Raw genomic sequence first — 22,660 nt, 5'->3', positions numbered from 1 at the left:
ATTAAATTTTGCCCGGCAGCTTGCAGTTCTCCCTATGAGAGTGCTCTGTTTGCCGTGGCCTTCGGTCTTGCCTTTTTTGGCGCGCTACGGATTGGGGAGCTCTTACCTCCTTCTAAGTTGAAGCCGGGGGGTTTGCGCAGCGAGGATGTCGTTGTTGGGAAAGGGTCGGTGCGGATTAGAATTAGTCGGTCGAAAACGGATCAATATGGTCGGGGTGCGTGGTTGCCGCTATGGTCGTTTGATGGCGCAGTTTGCCCGGTGCGCCTGATTGATGATTATACTAAAAGTCAGTTCCGACCGGTTTTTGGTCCATCAGGATGGCACGCCGCTTACGATTTTTCAATTTAGAAATATGTTGCGCAAATTGTTGTTGGCGCTGGGTTTGTCTCCGAAGGAGTATGGTACGCACTCCTTCCGCATCGGGGCAGCGACGGAGGCGGCAAAGGGCAGGTTTGCCCGAGTCAGCGGTAATGCGGATAGGTCGTTGGCGCTCGGTGTGCTATGCTCGCTATGTTAGGCCGGATTTGCTGCTGTGAATTGATGTCTGTTTTTCTTTTAGATGTGGTGCCCCGATACTAGGTCACTCTTATATCTTCCTGGCTGGACAGCGTGCTGAGATTCGTCCTGGTGGCAGGAGTCTGGATTTTCGTCACATTGAAGTTTTCTGGAGAGGCATCCGGGGGCTGCGTTGGCCTCAGGTTCTTTCGGAGGCCATGTCTATTGCCGGGGTTACTTCTGGCCCTGTTATTTTGGTGGTGCATGCGGGTGGGAACGACCTCTGTCACGCCAAGATCAATGAGCTTATGGCGCTTATGCGTGCCGACATTTTAAGGTTTGGACCGTTGTTTTCGGAATTTGTCTTGGTGTGGTCAGAGGTCGTTCCTCGTGTGGTGTGGCAGTATGCCAGGGATCTCCTGGCGATTGAGCGTTCCAGGCAGACACTCAATGCGAGAATGTCACGCTTTGTACGGTCCTGTTCAAGGGTTGTGGTCCGCCATCGCCAATTGGAGGGTGATAATTGGGGTTTGATGTCCTCGGATGGCGTGTACCTGAGTGAAATTGGGCATGACATTTTCCTATCGGGTTTGCAGGACGGGATCGAGCAAGCCCTCTTCCTGTTGGGTGGAGGTCGTAGCCCTGTGTAGGGGTCACAGGGCTCCTTCTTTGCCTGAATATTCTGATTGATGGTTGGAAGCAGCCAGACATGTACGGCGGGGGTCCGCCGGTGGCATACCACGGCTGCTAGTCCGGTTTTGAGTTGGCACTGGAGAGTGCCGGTTTACGAAGGAAGTTAAGAAAAGTTAATAAAAGCTGTGGCCGATCTCCACCCAGCAAAGGAAGAAGTTGTCTTGTGTTTTAATTCCTGGCGGCGGTGGGTATATGGGAATGTTTGTGTTATGGAGGTCAATGCTGTCTGACATACTACATGCAATAATACTTATCAAGATATACCATGTTAACTTACCCTATAGCTATATAGATATATATATAGATATATAGAACAGTTTTTATTTGGAGCTGGAGAGAAGCCCAATTACTAGTATCTATTCTTCCTCCTACTCCCTTCCATATACTGCAAATAAGCATGACTTGCAAATTTGTATCCCAGAGCATTCAAGTACAAGTATGTGTCTCAAGGCAAAGATTACAAGTGTCCATATCCACCTGCAGAAGATTACAGTTTGTTTCCTGTGTGTTTACAGTGTATGTGTGTTTTCAGCAATTGTGAAAATATGGAAAAAAAATGCAAACACAGCCTTATGGAACCATAGGCAATCCTTTTAGCTTTCTGGAGTGGGGTCAGAATTAGTGTAGGAATCTGAATAAATGTATGGCTCTGAAGTAAGGCTGGGGGCTCTAAAACAATTTTGCTGAATTTATTCTGGTGTCAGGAGTCTAAATTCATTATCAGGGTCTGAAAAATAAAGGAATGATTGAATGATTCAAATAATTTCCTTGCATATTAATGGTATTTGGTTTATGACACAAAAAAAAATAAAAGTTCTGTAATGCGAAGCCTAATACAATAAGTGGTAAATATATAGATTATTGTGAGTTGGGATTTCTGATCATTCCTCACCTGTCTCTCTTTTTATGATGCAACCTTAAGCAGAAATATTTAATAGTGTTATAGGTGACTAGTACAGATTCTGAGTAGTCACAGCGCTGTGTTGCATTCATGTGCTTGCTGTTGCCTCAGACCTGCTATCACTGATTGTTGCTGGATTGCTGTTACAGGGCTTGTCCATGGGTGAAAAGTCTTTTCTGTAATTGTGCAAGTTCACAGAGAATGGTGCAATACGAGTTTCTTTGTCTTATTCGTAAAGCATCAACCATTTAGCTGTCAAGGATTGAACTGCACTTGAGTCACTTTTTACCTATAGTCCAGACAGTTTATAGTATGGATAAATCTAGAGTTCCTGACCTTGACACACAGCAGATTTCTTGTAGAATTGTTGTGGCTGTAAATTTACATCTAAGGGTGGCTTCACACTGCCTTAAAATTTGGGGAAACCCATAGACTTAAATGGGAATGGTTGAATAGCAGTTAACGACTAACGACCGAACGAGAAATCGTTGATCGTTTAATAAGACCTAGACCTATTTTTATCGTTGCTCGTTCGCATTGAATAAGAAGTCGTTCGGTCGTTCGCAGTAGTGGCGAACGCAATAGCGACCACAAGACGACCGCAAGACAATCATAAGTAACAATTGTCTTTCCATGTAAATGGGTGAACAATTTCAGGTCTTTCGTAATAGCGGTCGTTTGGATCGTTTATCGTTAACGAGTATGCAAACGATAAACGTCTCATGGAATAGGACCCTTAGTCAGGGCTAGACTACTTATCTAGGGTTGATATATTGGTCCTCTTTTATTATGCGTACTCTCTAATGAGTAAACAGAGTACACAGATCCTGTAGAAGACTAGCTTCACACACACCGTATCGCAGTGAATTTTTTGCTGCTGATACGCAGCAGATTTGATGTAAATAACTGAACACAGCATCAAATCTGCACCACCAAATCTGCTGCAGATCTGCTGCGCATCGGTCGTGTGTGTTAGCACCCTGTAAGGATCTGTTTAGGCTCCATGTACTGCAGTTTAGATTCTTTACCAGGGAGCACAAGCCTGGAACAAAGCTGAAATCTGGAAGCTGCTCCACCGTTCGTTTGCACAAGGTTTGATCATTCTCTCCCATAATTTACATGTCAGCCTTTATCTAATCTGCACTGGTCTTAAAGGGTAAGTCCCGGAAAAAAAATTCTTTCAAATCAACTGCTGTCAGAAAGTTATATAGATTTGTAATTTATTTATATTTAAAAATCTCGAGTAGTTCAGTACTAATCAGTTGTTGTATGTCCTGCAGGAAGTGGTGTATTCTTTCCAGTCTGACATGGTGCTCTCTGCTGCCACCTCTGTCTGTGACAGGAATTGTCTAGAGCAGAAGAGGTTTTCTATGGGGATTTGCTACTGCTTTGGCCAGTTCCTGTCTGGAACAGAGGTGGCAGCAGAGAGCACTGTGTCAGACTGGAAAAAAATACACAATTTCATGCAGGACATACAGCAGCTGATAAGTACAGGAAGACTAGAGATATTTAAATAGAAGTAAATTAAAGTTCATTTTCCTTTTTTTTATCTGTTGCTGATAGCTAGGAGCTTGAGTGGGTTTCAGATTTCTGACAGTTTTCTGGAAAAAATTATAGTGAGGCTGGGGCTATATGTCGGTGGCCTGGTTGTGTGATTCCATCAGTCATATAAGTGAATGGGGTTGCATTGTGGACCCACTGTCGCAAAACACATCCTTGATTCACTTGACCCTATTCACTTGTATGAGTAATGGGGTCCCACAACCAGGAATTGCCCTGTAGCCCCTGGATGAATATGTCAGATCGCTGTAGGCCATTCTCCCCTCACCTAAGCCTCTCCCCCCCCCCCAACACTCACAGCTTTGCACAAAAAAGTGCTTGTGCCAATGATGGCAATTTTTTTTTATGACAGAAAAAAAAGCATAGAGAACCTATAAATCCCCCCCCCCCCCCCCAAGTTAATCGTAAGTGCAGAACATGAGGAACTTTCCAGTCCATAGAAATCCAGACTTGGTAGTAAAAGGGTTAAACAGAGACAAAAGTACACAATCCACTCTCCAAACAGGAAAAGTACCGCATTAATTATTCAACACACAGAGAGGACTGCTGTGCCAGGCATGTAAGGACAGGTTGGTTGTATTTACCTCTCTGGTTCAACTGTAGTTCCTGCCACAATGTTCAGACTTGCTACAAAACCGCAACACTTTGTGCCGGATAAATATATATATATATATACTTACATGTACTATATATTATTTTTTTTTACTTAACACAAACTATGCTCAATGCTGTCATCTTACAAGTCCTTACATTCCCCTTTCAGTTCCTCTAATGACTCTCTACGTCATCCAGTAATGGGAGTGTCTGGTAATCTCTTCCCCCCTCCTACCTCAACACAGACATAACAGCAGCAGTCTTCCCCAGCACTCACACTCTCTATTGTTGACCTTCATCTACTAGTAGAAGATATGGCTACCGAGCCGCAACAAGTTCCAGTGCAAAGTCCCAGCCCTGCACCACAAAAGGGTCACGTAAGTCATTATTCTATTTGCTTATTTCAGCGAGTAGTGTCAAGCGAACCTGTCAAGATGTTCGGGTTTGGCAATGTTATCTGAACCCGAACACTTAGCGTTTGATTCCCTAAGGCTGCAAAAGTTGGATGCCGCCCAGGGGAGTCCTGGAAAACATGGAGCAGGCTAAGAGTTGTAGTTTTGCAATAGCCGGAAACCATGGGTTGGAGAACACTAACTTGTATTAATGTTCTACATAATAGGTATCTATGGTAGAGAAGTGCTGTCTGGTAGTTTGTGGCACTAAATAAAAGCGATGGCGCTTTTGGTTGTGTTTGTTCCTATTATCTTAATATCTCCTCTATTTATAGCTAAGGTTAGTTTCAAAGTCTTCAGTACTTTCCACCATTAGTAAGGGGCTTCTTAGTATATAGTTTCCACTATACAGGAAACCATAATATATACAACAGAAAAGAAACCTATGCGGCATGCACTGCTAATAAACAATGTTCTTTCATCAACACACGTTTCCTATAATTCCCTGTACAGATTGGTTTTGTTTGACACAAAAGATTTACTTATGTCCCCAGTATACAGTATATATGCATGGGCTTTTCTTTACACACATACTCTTTCTTAAATTGTAAAAAATGGCATTACCTACAAACTGAAAACCACAAGATTTGAAGCTGCAGATATTAATGTAACTAAATGATTGAACACAGCATCAAATTCACTGCTGATCCTGTACATGTGAATGGACCCTAATAGGGTTTCCTCATTTCAGGGAGTTATCCTCTATCCACAGCAGTGAGGATGGGGAGAGTGGTGGCGGCCTTGCAGACACAGCTCCATTCATTTTTGTGCTGCAATTTGGGGATATGAAGTTTCTGATATAGACTTAAAAATTCTTACTATACATGTAAACAGAGTTATGTCTGCAGCCTGAGGGTGGATTTCTGCAAGCCCTGTTCAGGTAAATAAGATAGTCGCTCAACTTTCTGAAACAAACCTTGAAGTTCATACATGGGAAATTTGGTAAAGAAATGTATAAAACCACCCATACATGTTTTTATGGCGGTCACTAAGGGGCTCTATAGCAGCCCAACGCAGGTCTTTCATGCCTGGATCGCAGGAGCTTGGCAGTAAGTATGACAGGCAGGCCCCTGAAGTAACTGCCAGGACCAGAGAAACCGCCCATCCTGGCAGTTTAACCCACAACATGCCACTTTCAAAACATGATTGTGGCTTAGGCCAGTTTCAAACATAACGGATCCACAGTGGATTTCACACTGCAAATTCACAGCGAAACCCACTGCAGGTCCCTTGCCTGTGATTTTCAATGAGAAGACATAGTTGCAGCAGGATTGACATCCCGCTGCGGGTATGTAAGTGACAGCTCCCTTTACCCCTTGCCAGCCGGAACATACTTTACCAGCTTCAAGCTCAGGCTTGCTTCGGGGACTACCGGCATCTGGACGTCCTGCTCAGCTGCGGTGGGGCAGCGCACTGATTGGCTGAGTGGCACATCCAGCCGGGAACCCCCGAAGCAAGCCGGAGCCCAGAGCAGGTAAAGTATGTTCTGTCTGGCAAGGGGTAAAGGGAGCTGTCACTCACATACTCCCCTCTGCAAGTATGTCTTTTCATTGAAAATCACAGGCAAGGGATCTGCAGCGGGTTTTGCCATGAATCCGCAGCTTGAAATCGGCTGCAGATCCGTTACATGTCAAACTGGCCTTATAAGGAATCTGCTGGTCCATGGCAGTTGGGGAACCACAGGCCTTCCACGAATGTTTGTATACAGCCATACCAGAGGCACAGCTGTATAGTATGCTTGTCAGTGGAGATGAGCGAATTGAAAGAAATAATGAAGTGAAGTGCTTCATTATCTATGCAATCTGCTCAGGTGCTGCGAAAAGCTGGATCCAGTTCTGAGAAACTTTGAGAAGTGTCCCAGAACTGGATTCACTCATCTCTAACTGTCAGCATAATGGTAACAGGCATAATAAAGTGCACTACAATGGTATGGCTCTTAGAATGTTACAATGAAAGAAAATGAAGAAAACGATTCAGACAGTAAGATTCAAATTTGCTTGGTCAGTGTAATGCTGGGTTTACACGGAACGATTATCGTGTGAATTTGCACGATAACGATCGAATTCGAATGATAATCGTACGTGTAAACGCAGCGAACGATCGCATGACGAGCAAGAAATCGTTCATTTTGATCTTTTAACTTGTTTTTAAATCGTCGTTCGCAAAAAATTCGCCAATCGTTCCGTGTAAACAGTCATCGCGCGAAAGTCCCGCCGCCCGATGCCCAAAGTCTGGCCCCCCGCTTGCAGCCCGGCCCCCCACTCATCCGCAACCCGGCCCTCCGCTCCCAGCGCCGGCTCGATCGCCACCCCCGCCGCTCCGATCGCCACCAGCGCTCCGATCGCCACCCCCCGCGCGCCCGCCGCCGCGCCCAAGAACATACGTTACCTGCTCCACGTCGCAGGTCTTCAAAATCCCCGACTCCCCTCTTCAGCGCATTGATTGGCTGAAGAGGTGAGCCAGGAATTTCAAACGGCTCCTCTTCAGCCAATCAGTGCTCCTCTTCAGCACTATTGGCTAAAGGGGAGCCGTTTGAAATTCCCGGCTCCCCTCTTCAGCCAATCAATGCACGGCAGCACTGATTGGCTGAAGAGGGGAGTCGGGAAATTCAAACGGCCCCTCTTCAGCCAATCAGTGCTGCCGTGCATTGATTGGCTGAAGAGGGGAGCCGGGAATTTCAAACGGCTCCCCTTTAGCCAATAGTGCTGAAGAGGAGCACTGATTGGCTGAAAAGGAGCCTTTTGAAATTCCCGGCTCATCTCTTCAGCCAATCAATGCGCTGAAGAGGGGAGCCGGGGATTTGAAGACCTGCTACGCGGAGCAGGTAACGTATGCTCGCGGCGGGGGCGATCGGAGCGGTGGTGGTGATCGGAGCGGCGGTGGTTGCGATCGGGCCGGCGGCGAGGGGGCGATCGGAGCAGCGGGGGTGGCGATCGGAGCGGCGGTGGCGATCGGAGTGGCGATCGGAATGCCGCAGGGGGCTGCGGGGGGACGTCTGCAGGCGGGCCGAGCTGCGGGTGCGCGATTGCAAAACGATTTTTTCGTACGATATATCGTACCGTCTAAACGCTGATCGTTATAAAAAAAAATCGTTACTTCGAAATCGTTAATCGTGCGATCGGGCCAATAATCGCCTCGTGTAAACTTAGCATAATGGTGCGTTTATACAGAAAGATTATCTGCCAAAGATTTGAAGCCAAAACCAGGAACAGACTATAAACAGAGATCAGGTCATAATGGAAAGCCTGAGATTTCTCCTCTTTTCAAATCCACTCCTGGCTTTGGCTTTAAATCTTTGGCAGATAATCTGTCAGATAATCTTTCTGTGTAAACGCACCATTATGTAATAGTATTTGTAAACCAAAATCAGGAGTGGAACATAAACAGAGAAGGAGTATAATGGAAAGATTAGTCCAACTTTTTAGGAACAAATATAAAACAAATCCAGATGCATCTTCATCCATGCACTTCAATGGACATTTCTCATCTGCAAAAAAAAGATAAAAAAATAGCTAATCCGGCATTTTTAAAATATGTATTTTATTCTCTACTGTAAATAGCCCCTTAGATTAGCATTAGCTCTATGTTAAATTATGCAAAACAGATACAAAATAATATTGTGTGAAAGTGTCCCTATTCATCCATTCAAGTCACTCTTCTTGTTATTCACTCCTTACTTGACCTTTCACTCATCTCCACCCCCTTATAATAAGGGTGTGTACCAGTGCTTCATCCAAGCGGCACATACAGTACAAAGCAAACATTAACAAGCTTGGCACTTTTCCTTCTGGTTGCATAGAAAACATGAATGGTTCCTTAGTGTTGGACAGACACAACAAAAAACTAAATCTATAGACCAATCCTCCACGTATAGCAATGTTTGCTTCTCTCCTGCTATCATATCAACAGTAATGTTAGTTGTGAATTAAACCCCTTCATTAACAAACAGGTAGCCAGGTCTGTGACTTAAAAACCATTCCATTCATCTGAATAGGGTTGCTTGGGTTTCTGCAAACCCTCGATAAATGGGACAGTCCTTTCTATACAAATCTGCTACATGTGAATACATTTTGAAAAGATCTATACCAGCATTTCTACTCTACTACAAAATACCCGAAGGCAATGATCATACACTGAGCTCTACCTGCCCTAATCTCTCTATTGTGTCACACTTTTTTTGTCTCCTTTTTCAACTCCTTTGAATAATGTTCTGTATATCTATTCTGGCCCTAGGCTACAAAAGAATATTGTGCCAAGCCCATTACAAATTAGAATAAACATACTTACCTAGCCTTGGTCCTCCACAACTCCTGATCTTCTTTCTTCCTCCAGCTCCTGAGACAAGCCCTCAGGAACAGCACCTGCTGGCTAGGCCAGTGATTGACTAAGGGCCCTATTCCACCGGACGATTATCGTTAGCATAATCGTTAACGATTAACGATCTCAAACGACCGCTATTGCGAAAGACCTGAAAACGTTCACTCATTTCCATGGAACGATAATCGTTACTTATGATCGTAATTGCGATCGTTTCTTCTTCCGTATTTATTCGCTATTGCGTTCGTATCTATTGCGAACGACCAAACGATGTCTTATTCAATGTGAATGATTTGCGAACGTTTTGCGAACGAGCAACGATAAAAATAGGTCCAGGTCTTATAAAGCGATCAACGATTTCTCGTTCGGTCGTTAATCGTTACTGCATTTCAACCGAACGATTATCGTTTAGATTCGAACGATTTAACGATAATCTGAACGATAATCGTCCGGTGGAATAGGGCCCTAAGCCACCAGGTTCTGCTCTTGAGCACTCATCTCAGAAGCAAGAAGAAGAGAGGCCAGACAAAGGCAAACAGAAGTTGTGGGGGACCAGGGCTAGGTAAGGTGGGTTTAGCATATGGCTGGTTTACCATTTTAACATGTGGTATCTGGCACCAAAGCATTAGCAGCAAATCCTTTAGGTTTTGTAGGTTGTAGGGCGTGGCTTTTATGGATTGGATTTGTTTTTCCATCACAATCCACAGATTATTAGATTAAAATTTGACTAATATGGAGGCCAAGTCATCACTCTGTCATTTTGTTTCTTTCAAACCATTCCTGAGTAAATAATTTCTGCAATTAAAAGGGTATTGCCATCTCAGGCTGTTATCTATAGAATAAGGAATAACAAGCTGATCGCTGGGGGTGTCACCACTGGGACCCCCACTGGTCCAGAGAGCAGGGCCGCAATTCTCCCCATAATTAAAAGGGTTTTCTGATTTTACTTTTGGTGTGTGGCATTCTCCATTTATTCTCTCTAGAGCCGCCAAAGAGAGACGAATGCTGTACTGTGGATAGGGGACAAGTAAGTTTAAATCAGAAAACCCCTGTAATGGACCGGCCACCACGGTCAGTCCTTGATTCATGTGGCTGCCAAACATTTGAGTTCAGCAGTTGAAAAGATTCAGTGTGGCTGTATAGGAAGATGGAGCGTAGGCCGCAGAGGCAGCTCGATTTCTTCAGTTCTCAGGATCAGGGGGGTCCCAGTGTTCAGACAAGCTGAGATGGGAATACTCCTTTTAAAAATACTGCTATATAGTGATATACATTGTTTGCAAAAATACATCAAAGTAACGTCTACATAATTTCCATGCAGAATACTGCTTAGAGCCTTACACTACCTCTGCTGACTTGTCTTCTCCTAGAGCATCTATTTCAATGTCAAGTAACACGTTAGATGAGGTCACTTTCTTCTATTGCTCCATGTCCAGTTCACATGCCCATCATTTGACCATGCTTGCCACTCTGACTGATCTGCACCTGACACCTTTCTACAATAACTAAAATACTATGGATCAGACTAGATTAGCTAGATCAGTTACCCTTGGCACGCATTGTTGTTGGTTCACCAATTGTCCATCGTTTTCCCACTGTAGCCACTTACATTCTAACCATTGTGCACCAGAACACCCCACAAGGCCTGCCATTGTCAAGATGGTCTGACACCACAGTTTGGCCATGTTGCTCAGAACCGTACTCCTGCTTCCAAACACCCAACTCGACTGATCAAAATAATCAATGTTCCTTTATGTTACAACCATGTATGACATTTTATACTTCTTACTTACAGATGCATTGCCCCGTTTCCCATCCACAAAGGGAAGAATTTGCTAAAATCATAAAGGAATGTAAAGAGGAGAGTTTCTGGTACAGAGGTAATCAATATAACCCCTATAATATGTTGACTGCGTATACGAGCACTTCTTACATAGGGAATGCTACTTTGCTAATGTATACATTTTTTATTGAAAGGTATATGTGAAAACATGAACCAAAACACAGTTTGAACCCAGCCATATTGTACATTAAAGCAGTACTTCTTGGGGCAATGCCTCCATACATACACAATCTAATGGAGGAAAGTCCTATTATGACTAGATACCAAACATCTGAAAAGATTTAAAAAAACACCGGGGGCGCACATAGTGTGTTACTGCAAATCAGAAATTCAGATTAAAATAGTGGCTTCAGAGCCGCTCACCTGGGGTGGTGGTGCTACGAGCCAGACACCGCCGATTGCATGATCAATATATTGCCTCTTGCAGTCAGTCTGCGGAGCCGGGGGATCCCGGTGGAGAATCAGAAGAAGGTTCTGCAGGCTGGAGGTACAGCCGAGCAAAAGGTCTGGGACTTTGGTGGCGCTGATGGCATCCGATGGATTTTTACTCCTTGAATGATGGGAGTAGTAGTGGTGGATGTAAAATCAAAAATCTGATGAAGAGGCTGTGCCTTAAAACACGTAATTCTGGCATTAAAGTTTTGATTTTACATCCACCACTACTACTCCCATCATTTAAGGAGTAAAAATCCATCGGATGCCGTCAGCGCCACCAAAGTCCCGGACTTTTTGCTCGGCTGTACCTTCAGCCTGCAGAACCTTTTTCTAGATACCAAACATGAATAATAAAACCATATGCATCCTTATACACTGTTTTCTAATACTTGTTCTGGTTCTTGCAGCTTTGCCTCTGTCTGTCACGAGCATGGTAGCCACACAAGCCCTTGTCTACAACGGTAAGTAAAATGTATAGATTTACGTGAGGACAAGATCTATCTGCTGCAGTGTGTATGTGTTCTGGGTTAATATGACCAGCATTAAGGAGAACATTTCTCAGGCTTTCAGTGTCGGCCATAAAAGCCCAATGCCTCATTCTGTTCCACCAAAAGTGATTACCACTAATTATATAAGGGGGGCCCAATAAGCTTTTTTGTGTCAGGTAGCAGAAAGACTAGAATTGTTCTGATACCTAGGAATAAGGCCTTAAATAAACCTATGCTGAAAATCCGACTCCTGCCAAATAGTACACACAAAGGTGTAGCAAGCCAAAGACTGACTCTGTCGCATGCAGGGTGCTTATATTGAAGAACTGACATAAAAGTGGGGGAAAAGGCACTTACTGTTCATTTCCTCTAAGTAAAAAAAAAGTTATGGCTCTATGGGCCCAATGATTTAAAACTTTACAGTATACTTTGGGCCTTTCAAAGGTTTGAAAACAAGACACTACTACACATATACCTCGGTACGGTTATCATGTGACTTTAGGAGAGGAGACTGTGATTAAGCCAGAATGGCAGATGTCCGTCTGCTTACAATCATTAAGCTATATTTATGGCAGTTACCTTCTGGTGTACTTTAATGTACCTGTGTTTCTAGGGAACTTGCACTAAGGCTGGGCGCAGCTGCAGGATGAGCTTTACAGACTTTTTTTTTTTTTTAATAGCAAGGACAGATAAAGCACAGAAAAACCATATGTGTCAGGTTTATGTTGTGACACCATAGCAATTCAGGCTACACCATGGGCAGTTTTCAGCACAATTCTCTGCCATGCAACACTAAACCTTCCCACAGCTGCAAGATGTGAAAGCTTAATGCAGAGCATGCAGACTGGCATACAATTTAAAGGGGTTGGCCACTTTATAGTAAAATTGTTCAGTGTAAAGTATTAGTAAGTGTACTCACTGTATACACTGACAGAAGCTCCCTGTGCACCCTTGTAGAGCTAATATCAGACTCCCCTCCTCCAGGCTGGGCTGCCCTGCTATGTGGTGAGTCTGTCCATAAAAAGGCTGACATAGAGGACCATGCACCGCCCTCCAGTGTTCACCGCTGAGTGTGTTTATGTCTTTGCCGGACACTGGGGGCGGGACATGGTCACATGCTTCTCCATGCTCAGCCATCTTATGGACAGAATCACCACAGAGCAGGGCAGCACAGCCTGGAGGAGGGAAGTCTGAATTAAGCTCTATGAGATACACAGGAAGCTGCTGTCAGTAAGTGCAGTGACTACACTTACTAATACTGAACAATGTTACTATAAAGTGGCCAACGCCTTTTAAAATCCCTTATTTCTTAACACCATATTTCTTTACCCTTTTGTTATTTTTCACACATGTACAATGTTGCCAAAGAGAATAATTTTAACTTACAAGCTTTGTTTTATAACAGACCTTTGTCCTCAGATCACGAGTGTCTAGCTGTAAAGCTATTGTCCACACACAGCTGTTCACAAATCTTCCACCTGTTGTAATAAATGAAAGCAAACACCCCAAAAAGCCATTATGCAAGTTTATGCATTATGGACTCATAAGGCTACATTGAGTGACAAATAAGGTGGGGATGAAAGAGCCTCTATAAATTACTGCGTCCTAAAGGCCAGAGTCAGACAGTCCTTAAAGGGAACCTGTCAGGTATACAACGTTACCTGAACGACAGGCTGCTCAGATGACTATTCACCCCATGGGTAGTTTTGCTTTGGTTCTGGGTCAGACAGCATGAAGTTCCTGACAGACGACTTTTATGGGGTAGAGAAATATTTTTAGTTTGTGTTCTCAAATCTAAGGCTTTGTTCACAGATTCTGTATGTTTTTTTAGGATGATATATTATGTCCGCAACCCCCCAAAATCTTTTGCCATAGTGCATCCGTAATCCGTATTTTTTGCAAATCTGCAAAAAATGGAAAGGTGATTTAAGTTAAGGTGATTTGTATTTGTTGCAGATATTTTATCAGTAAAAATTAAGGCTCTTCAAAAATTACCGACACTCCCATTGACTCTTATGGAAGCATCTTTTCTGTAATAACAGTCCGTACTAGAGCATGTCCTATTTTTTGCAGATCCGTAAACCTACAGACAGTGTGGACAGCCAATAAATACAGAAATATTTACAAAAAGTGTGAATCCCTCCTAAATGTAAATGGTAGTTATTTGATTATCTGATCCGTTTTTCACTGCAGGATATCTATCAAAAAACAAACGGTTTGGATCCTTGCCGAAGCTTGTCTGTAAGTATGAGTGTATGTCATGTAGCTGATGTGTACTCTCTATTATAATGGAAGCGTCTTCTGAATGCACACAATGGGATCATGTGCTTTGGAAAAGTGTAAGATGTATTACTGATATACTGTAAAGTAATAACCAATATTCTTTTGTGTATACGCAGTGGCTGGTTTCCTTGGATTTGCCATTGGCAAAATATCTTATTTCGGAACTTGTCAGAAAAAGTTTGAGAAACTAGGGGCACAGAGCCCATTTGAAGCTGGATTTGTCCCTGGTATGGGTGGTGCTTTTGGTCCAGGATTTTTTGGACCCAAACACAAGTAAGTGGTCTATGCTGTAATGTACAAATACTTATTAAAATCTTATATATATGAAAATGACATATTGGGCGGTCTATGCATTAAACTAAACAGAAAGATTCGATGCTCCAAAAATTCTTTCCAGGGGTTGTGTCATAAGGACAACCCCCTCCTATATGATTTTATAAGGGAGGGAGGTTTCCCTGCTCAGGACTACCTTCCTTGAGCCAGAACTGAGCTAGCATTTTCATGTACAGTGGTACCTTGGTTTAAGAGTAACTTGGATTAAGGGTGCTAACACACACAACCGATGCGCAGAAGATCAGCAGCAGATCTGCAGCAGATTTGATGCTGTGGTTAGTTATTTACATCAAATCTGCTGCGTATCCGCAGCAGAAAATTCACTGCGATACTGTGTGAAGCTACCCGAAGAGTGTTTTGCAAGAAGAGCTTACAGTTTTTCCAAATTGTGACTTGGTTTAAGAGCATTGCTTTGGTTTAAGAGCTCCCTGTACTGGGTGGGGGAATGGTCTGCATAGTGTGGTATACAGCAATACTCTGACCCGGGAAGTCTCCCTCGCCTTCCAAATCATAGCAGATCTACTTCAGGCTGGGGCTTACATTAGGAGACAGGACTGTGGGGGTAATCTCTCCATAGCTGTAAGGCACATATATAGAGAGAAAAAGATATATGAGGGTGGAACCACCACTGCTTACATCATCATGGGGAGGATCAAAAAAAAGAGTTAACCCTTAACATCCGGAAAAATACATAATTTGCTATATTTTATTGCATAATTTTTCTATACCATAAACAACTCTCTTATGTATATAAATCCACTTTAACCCCTTAAGGTCAAAGCCTATTTTCGTTTTTGCGCTTTTGCTTATTCCATTTAAAGTTTAAAAGTCCATAGCGCTTGCATTTTTTCACCTAGAGACGTATATGAGCGCTTATTTTTTGCGAAACCAATTGTACTTTGCAATGACAGGCATTATTTTTCCATAACATATGCTGCGAAACCGGAAAAAAATCATTTGCGCTGTCAAATTGAAAAAAAAAACGAATTTGTTTTGATTTCGGGGAGTTTTGCATTTACGCCGTCCGTCCTATGGTAAAACTGACTTGTTATGCATGTTCCTCAAGTCGTTACGATTACTATGATATATAACATGTATAACTTATATTGTATCGGATGGCCTGTAAAAAATTCAAACCATTGTTAACAAATATACGTTCCTTAAAATCGCTCCATTCCCAGGCTTATAGCGCTTTTATCCTTTGGTCTATGGGGCTGTCAGGTGTCAGTTTTTGCGCCATGATGTGTTCTTTCTATCGGTACCTTGATTGCGCATATACGACTTTTTGATAGTTTTTTATTCCATTTTTTCTGGATTTCATGCGACCAAAAATGCGCAATTTTGCACTTTGGAATTTTTTTGCGCTGACGCCGTTTACCATGCGAGATCAGGAATGTGATTAATAGTTTGGGCGATTACGCGCGCGGCGATACTAAATATGTTTATTTATTTATTTATTAATTTATATTTATAAAATGGGAAAAGGGGGGTGATTTGGACTTTTATTAGGGGAGGGGATTTTTTATTAATAAAAACACTTTTTTACTTTTTTTTTTTACTGTAACTGTAACTAGAAGCCCCCCAGCAGAGATCAATGCTGTGTATATACACAGCAAAGATCGATTAGATCGAACATAGATTACTATGGCCTGCTGCAGGCCATAGCAATCTATTGCCGAGTCGGGATCAGCGTCATTCCGACGCTGAGGCCCGGCACGGGCAGAAAAACGGATCTCCCCCCCGCGATCGCATCGCGGGGGGGAGATTCGTCCCACTAGACACCAGGGACGTGCGGCGCAGTGCCTCTAAATGCAGCTGTCAGGTTTGACAGCTGCACTTAGAGGCTTAATTAGCCGGCGCGGCAACGGGACCCGCGACGGCTAATAGAGGCACTGCCCGGCTGCACGTGTCAGCCGGGATCAGCGCCGTTCAGAGCGGGGTCCCGGCGGGACCCCGCTCTGAACACCCCGAGCGGCACCATGACGTATCAGATACGTCATGGGTCGCTAAGGGGTTAATATAAATATGTGTATTTTTAAAGTGGATTTATATGTGCCTTTTGTTTTATTATGGTATTAGACACTTGATAAAGAGACCGCACCAGTCTCAAAACGCGTTGTCACTGGCATCATTCTTTTAATAAATTTTATGATATTTTATATCACTATTACCCCTTGGACCTGCGCCTGTTATACCCGTCTTGGAGTGGAGGAGGATACTGACGGAGCAGACGTAGGCCTGCACCAGCAAGTGTGAAATTTAAATTTTTGCGCACATGATAAATAAAGCACTTTGTTTATTAAAAAAAAAACAAAAAAAAAACGGGTACCCTTTAACTCCTTAAAGCGGCACTCAACCCCCTTAACCCCTTAAAGCAGCAATCAGCAGGTTCGGGCCAGTGAACCTGCTGATATGAGTCCAGGGCTGTAAGTCATAATCCTGTGCGGTCCGGTATACTGTAGTTTTCAGCTAATTGCTAATTAGCAGTCTCGGAGCATTTGGGGCATTCCCCATGCTCCCGGAGCACCGGCTCTGCCCACCTAGCCTGCCTCTTCCCGGCCCGCCCCACTATGCATATTCATATTTGCATAGCTAGGCTGCTTGTTACACGCATGTGCAGGAAGCAGCCCATAACAAGCGGCCTAGCTATGCATCTATGAATATGCATAGTGGGCGGGCTGGGAGGAGGCAGGCTAGGCGGGCAGAGCCGGTACTCCGGGAGCATGGGGAACTCCTCAAATGCTCCGGGACACCTAATTTGCATATGAACAATTAGCTGAAAACTACCTTTTACCGGACTGCACTGGAAAAAGGAATACAGCCCTGGAACCCTGAGGTAAAGAGCGGCTGGGTCATATCAGCAGGTTTGCTGGCCCGAACCTGCCGCTTTAAGGACCCATGACATACTGGTACGTTAGAAGGTCTAGAGGCTCCATGAAGCAAGCTCAGGAGCTGAGCTTGCTTCATTCAGAGTGAAAACTGGCTGCTATCTGCAGCCAGGTCTTCACCATTAATGAGAGGCTGCCACCCTACAAAGCCCTTATGTAATCATGCACAGTCAGCTCGGCAATCTTCACATTGAGTCTACCACAGGCAGGCTCTATGTGAAGATAGCCGTTAACATTAACACTGATCAATGTTATGCAATGGCATAGCATTGACCAGAATATGCAATCTAGTGATTGCATGTAATAGTCCTCTAGGTGAACTTAAAGAGGATAAAAGCGATATGGCTATTAAAAGGTAAGAAGGAAAAAACAAAAATGCAAACATTGAAATAGGCCTGGTCTTTAAAGGGTTAACAGACTGGACAGATCAGACAGCTATATATATATATATATATATATGTGTTTCTATAAGTGTTCCCAATGTAGTGAAAACCACTCTCATTCCTTCCCCACAATGTTGCTGATAATCCCAGCAAGATTGCACAGCTATTGGGGAGAAGTGTGAGCGTGGTTTCCACCACATTTGGAATACGTATCTGGAAACACAGCCTTAAGCCCCTATTACATAGGGCGATGTGGAGACCAAGCAAGCTTCGACCTGTCAGGTCAGCGTTGGCTTGCTCCTCAATCCCCTGTCTGCTGCTGACGCTATTACATGCGCCGACAGCAAGTGAGGAGGAGCTTGTAAGAGCTGTAATGAACTGTTATGAACTAGTATCCTATGAAGCCTTACCTGGTATTCGTTATTTAAGTAAAGAAAAAAAACTATTAGAAGCATAGTAGGTTTACATGATAGCCAGGGTCCAGCACATGGAAGTAGTGTTTGTCTTTCTTGCCCTGGAGAATAAGTGCTGATGATGTGTATCAGTGTGCAATGTCGTCACCTAAAGAGCCTTGAACATTGGGCAATAATTGGTTCATCGGGCGGATTTATTGCCCTTTGTGTAATGGCCGTGGTGAAGAAATATATAATCTAATCTATTATAATGCACACATGGTTTTGATGCATCACAAAACCTGAGCAAAACACACAACCACAATGTGTAAAACCCAATGATCAGCTGACAAAGTAAGGACAAGTTTTATTTGGCTAACAGGTGACTTGCACACTGGGGTTGTCCTCCTTGGTTTCTCCACACACTGTCGGCTATGACTGTTAGATTTAACTCTTTACCCAAAAAATGAGAGATCATCAGTGCTATAGAGGTTTTTTTTCTAACTCTGAAGTGCAGGAGATTTGTTAGGTTGGGGCAATGCTACTTGTGATTACATTACAAATATTTACTACTAATATAGAATATGCTGAATCATCAACTCAATAATAATGACATTTCTGTATATTAGGCATTGTAACCACGTCTGTGAGGAATGCAAAAAGAAATGTGCCAAGGACAAGGAACAGACCACCCAACCCACCACCGATTCCTCCTAAACTTGTGTAAGTATCCACTCTGCTGCTTCAAAAAGAACCAATTTGTTTGTCTGACAGATATTTTTCTGGACCCCCTATAGACATGCACACTAAGCTCGGCAAAGCATGGTTGTGTTCTGATTGGGGTGGTAGCATATACCACCCAGACTGCGATAGGATTAGGCAACAGCACACAGACACACTATAGCATTCACATGAACTACTGTGGTTTGGGACCATTTGCACCAGCACATAAACTTTATATTGCACTATGACCGCTGCATTGTGTTCTTCACAGTCTTCACCATAATTATGTTTCCTCAGATTGCCGCCCTGGATGTGGACTCATTGCTTTACTTCATACCTAATTTTTTTTATTTTTTATGATTATAATAAAATAGATTTTTTTTAAAACATAGTTTGATGTCTCAAATTATTTGACTAATGTATATTTTATGTATACTCTGACTACCCACTCTGTCTGCAGTACTGTCCGGATGATCTTTCCGGCCGCAGTGTTCTGATGCGGGCGTGCACACACACTTCACACAGCACACAATGAAGCTCGCGGCCGGAGCCGCTCACTTCATCGTGTGCACTGACAGGTCTTTCTGTAGCCGCAATTCACTGAATTGCGGCCGCAGAAAACTGACATGTCAGTTCTTTGCGGCGCCACATGGGATCCCATAGCAGATAACTCAGTGTTCCACACCATACAAAGTACAGCAGTTGTTGCCGATGGCAACAACGGCCGTACTTTTACGTGGTGTGAACATAGTCTTAAACTAAATTTGCAGATCCAGTTGACCTATTTAAATTAAAATATCTATAGTTAACAGACTCCATCAATTTTACCAGAATAAATAATAAACATAATTATTTTAACATGGTAAAATACCTCTTAGATCACTCCTGACAATAATGGAACAATAGTTCCAAACAAAAAATAAAAAAAAGTATTTTATAAACTAAGGCCTTAGTCACATGTCTGCATAAATTGTTAGTATTCGCGAATCCACAAATACTGAGTGCTTTGCAACCCATTATTTCTATGTGGTAATTCACACATCCTCTATTTTTGCAGATCCGCAATCTGCAACATAAAAAAAGGACTGGTTATAACAATGTCCGCAACTGCGGTAAAGACAGTCCAATAGGAGTATATGGAGTAATAGGAGTAATAGGAGCATTTTGCAGAGAACACCTAAGCACTCTGCAAAATCATCCACAATTCTGTGACCTTAAGCTCCTCCTGGCTGGTTGTAACAGACAGTGACATCATTTTATGCCACCCCCCTCCCCTTTTTTTTTTTTTTTTTTTTTGTGGAGCCACAAAAAATACGGAGTATACTACAAATGCATTGCAGAGGTTAATTTGCAGATTGCGGATCAAAAATTGCTGAACATAAGGGTGCATTTACACAGATTTATCTGATAGATTTTGGAAGCCAAAGCCAGGAATGAATTTAAAAAGATGAGAAATCCCAGTCTTTCCTTTATGACCTGATCTCTGTTTATAGTCTGTTCCTGGCTTTGGCTTCAAAAATCTGTTAGATAAATCTCTTTGTGTAAACCCATCATTAAATTCTTCCTTAAAAATATACTGTGTGAATGTGGCCTAACAATTCTAGTTAATTAAATAAGAACTAATTACAGTTGTTTACATCTAATTTATGGTGTTAATACTAAATGAAGTTCTTATCTACCTCTTTTTTAGGGATATAAAGTGGAAAATCTGCATTTATGTACACATGCAAAACAATCAAATATAACATTAGCCATCGAAAATTCAAAGGGGTACTCTGGTGGAAAGTTTTCTTTCAAATCAACTGCTGTCAGAAAGTTATATAGATTTGTCATTTACTTCTACTTAAAAAAAGCAAATCTTCCAGTACTTATCAGCTGCTGTATGTCCAGCAGGAAGTGATACATTCTTTCCAGTCTGAAACAGTGCTCTCTGTTAATTTGGAAGTTCAGGTCTCCATGGATACGACCACGCAATGAGACTCTCCAGAGCAGGAGAGGTTTTCTATGAGGATTTCCTACTTCTCTGGGCAGTTCCTGACATGGAAAAAGGTGGCAGCAGAGAGCACAGTGAAACAGAATGGTGGTGGCACACATTGTGGTCTCATTGTTTGTTCGTATTCATGGAGACCTGAACTTCCAGATTAACAGAGTAATACATTGATGCAGCGGCTGTGCCAACATGAACACTTTAATTAACATTAGGGATGAGCGAATTTACAGTAGAAACGAATTAAAGTGCTTCATTCCTATCGGCATTCTGCTCATCAGTCTGCGGGGCTTAGAAGTGTGCTCTGTGCCGCTCCTCCCCAGGTGTTGAGAAAAGATGGATCCCATCCTGGGAAACTTCTCCCAGTTTCCCAGGACTGTGCTCCTGAATGGACAAGCTCTGGTTCCATGTTCAGGCAGATACTGGGGAAGACTATAGACTAAAGACTAATGTCAAAATGAGGTCGAAGCACCCCTCATCAAGAAAGAGTTAAAGGAGAAGTCCGATTAAAATTTTTATTAAAGTATTGTATTGCCCCCCAAAAGTTATACAAGTCCCCAATATACACTTATTACGGGAAATTCTTATAAAGTGCTTTTTTCCCTGCACTTACTACTGCATCAAGGCTTCACTTCCTGGATAAAATGGTAATGTCACGACCCGACTCCCAGAGCTGTGCGGGCTGTGGCTGCTGGAGAGGATGATGGCAGTAGTAAGTGCAGGTAAAAAAGCACTTTATAAGCATTTCCCATAATAAGTGTACATTGGGGATTTGTATAACTTTTAGGGGGCAATACAATACTTTAATAATCATTTTCGCTGGACTTCTCCTTTAAGCAGCAAGTGAACAGTCAGTTTTTGACTGTTATGTGCTGGAAGCAGGAAACATGGACAAATTTAAAGATTTGGGCCACAAGAGCCAAATTGTGATGGCTAGGTTACAGCATATCCAAAATGACAGATCTTGCGAGATGTTCCTGCAGTATCAGTACCTACTAAAACGCTTATTAGAAGGAGAAAAGTGTTAACCAGAGACAGGATCATGGATGCCAAAGGTTCACTGATGCGCATAGGGAGTGACATCCAGTCTGTTTGGTCTGATACATTTTGTGCTAGCTAAGCAGATTCCACAAGGACTTTGGTGTTAGCAACAGATGATGTAGGAAGTTTAGGTACTGTAAGCAAGCTGCAATGCACTTAATGCTCAGACACCTTTTATGTAATGGCTAGCATTCATTTTCTTTAGCAACACTTGTATTATTGTAGTTTCCTCCTTCGGGCACCAATGATGCTATCCCTGTTAAGCTGTAGTATTTGGTCAGTATTTTAAGCCGAATCAGAGGTGGGTCCAAAATACAGAAAAATGTGCAAATCTTTCCATTATAGTCTTATTTTTTGTTGGTCCCACCAGGGCTGTGGAGTCTGAGTTAGTTTTGGGTGGAGTGGAAATGTTCTATCAATCTAAAGACCTTATAACAACCAGAAAATTCCTCTCTCACATATGTACATTTAGGGGGAGATTTATCAAACATGGTGTAAAATGAAACTGGCTCAGTTGCCCCTAGCAACCAATCAGATTCCACCTTTCATTTTCCAAAGAGTCTGTGAGGAATGAAAGGTGGAATCTGATTGGTTGCTAGGGGCAACTGAGCCAGTTTCATTTTACAACATGTTTGATAAATCTTCCCTATAGTTTCCTCCATATATCAGCAATAAAGCACTGACCGTATTAGATAAAGATGGTCAGGGAAATGTTGGCGGTCACTATTTGGCAGCTTGTTTCTCAGCTGGAACAGTCTATTGCGTGTGTGGGTGTGTGGGCTGGGGCATTAGGGTGCTGTTGCTGTTCTCTTACTGGATGCCTGTAGATGAGCAACAGTGTATTATGAAGATATC

At 42.9% G+C, this 22,660-nt stretch overlaps 1 protein-coding gene across 1 annotated transcript; it reads left to right on the top strand.

Annotated features, from left to right (window-relative positions):
- The first annotated feature begins 4,463 nt into the window (after window positions 1–4,463).
- On the top strand, window positions 4,464–19,164 carry OCIAD2 (OCIA domain containing 2). Its single transcript, XM_069977613.1, has 7 exons — window positions 4,464–4,620; window positions 10,805–10,889; window positions 11,695–11,748; window positions 13,969–14,016; window positions 14,175–14,331; window positions 18,684–18,777; window positions 19,075–19,164. Exons 1-6 carry the CDS (start codon window positions 4,558–4,560, stop codon window positions 18,769–18,771), a joined length of 495 nt encoding a protein of 164 aa, XP_069833714.1. The 5' UTR covers window positions 4,464–4,557; the 3' UTR covers window positions 18,772–18,777; window positions 19,075–19,164.
- Window positions 19,165–22,660: the final 3,496 nt, after the last annotated feature.

Source organism: Dendropsophus ebraccatus, chromosome 7 (genome assembly GCF_027789765.1).
Source record: "Dendropsophus ebraccatus isolate aDenEbr1 chromosome 7, aDenEbr1.pat, whole genome shotgun sequence".
NCBI lineage: Eukaryota > Metazoa > Chordata > Amphibia > Anura > Hylidae > Dendropsophus > Dendropsophus ebraccatus.
This window is presented reverse-complemented; position numbering and strand designations above follow the sequence as displayed.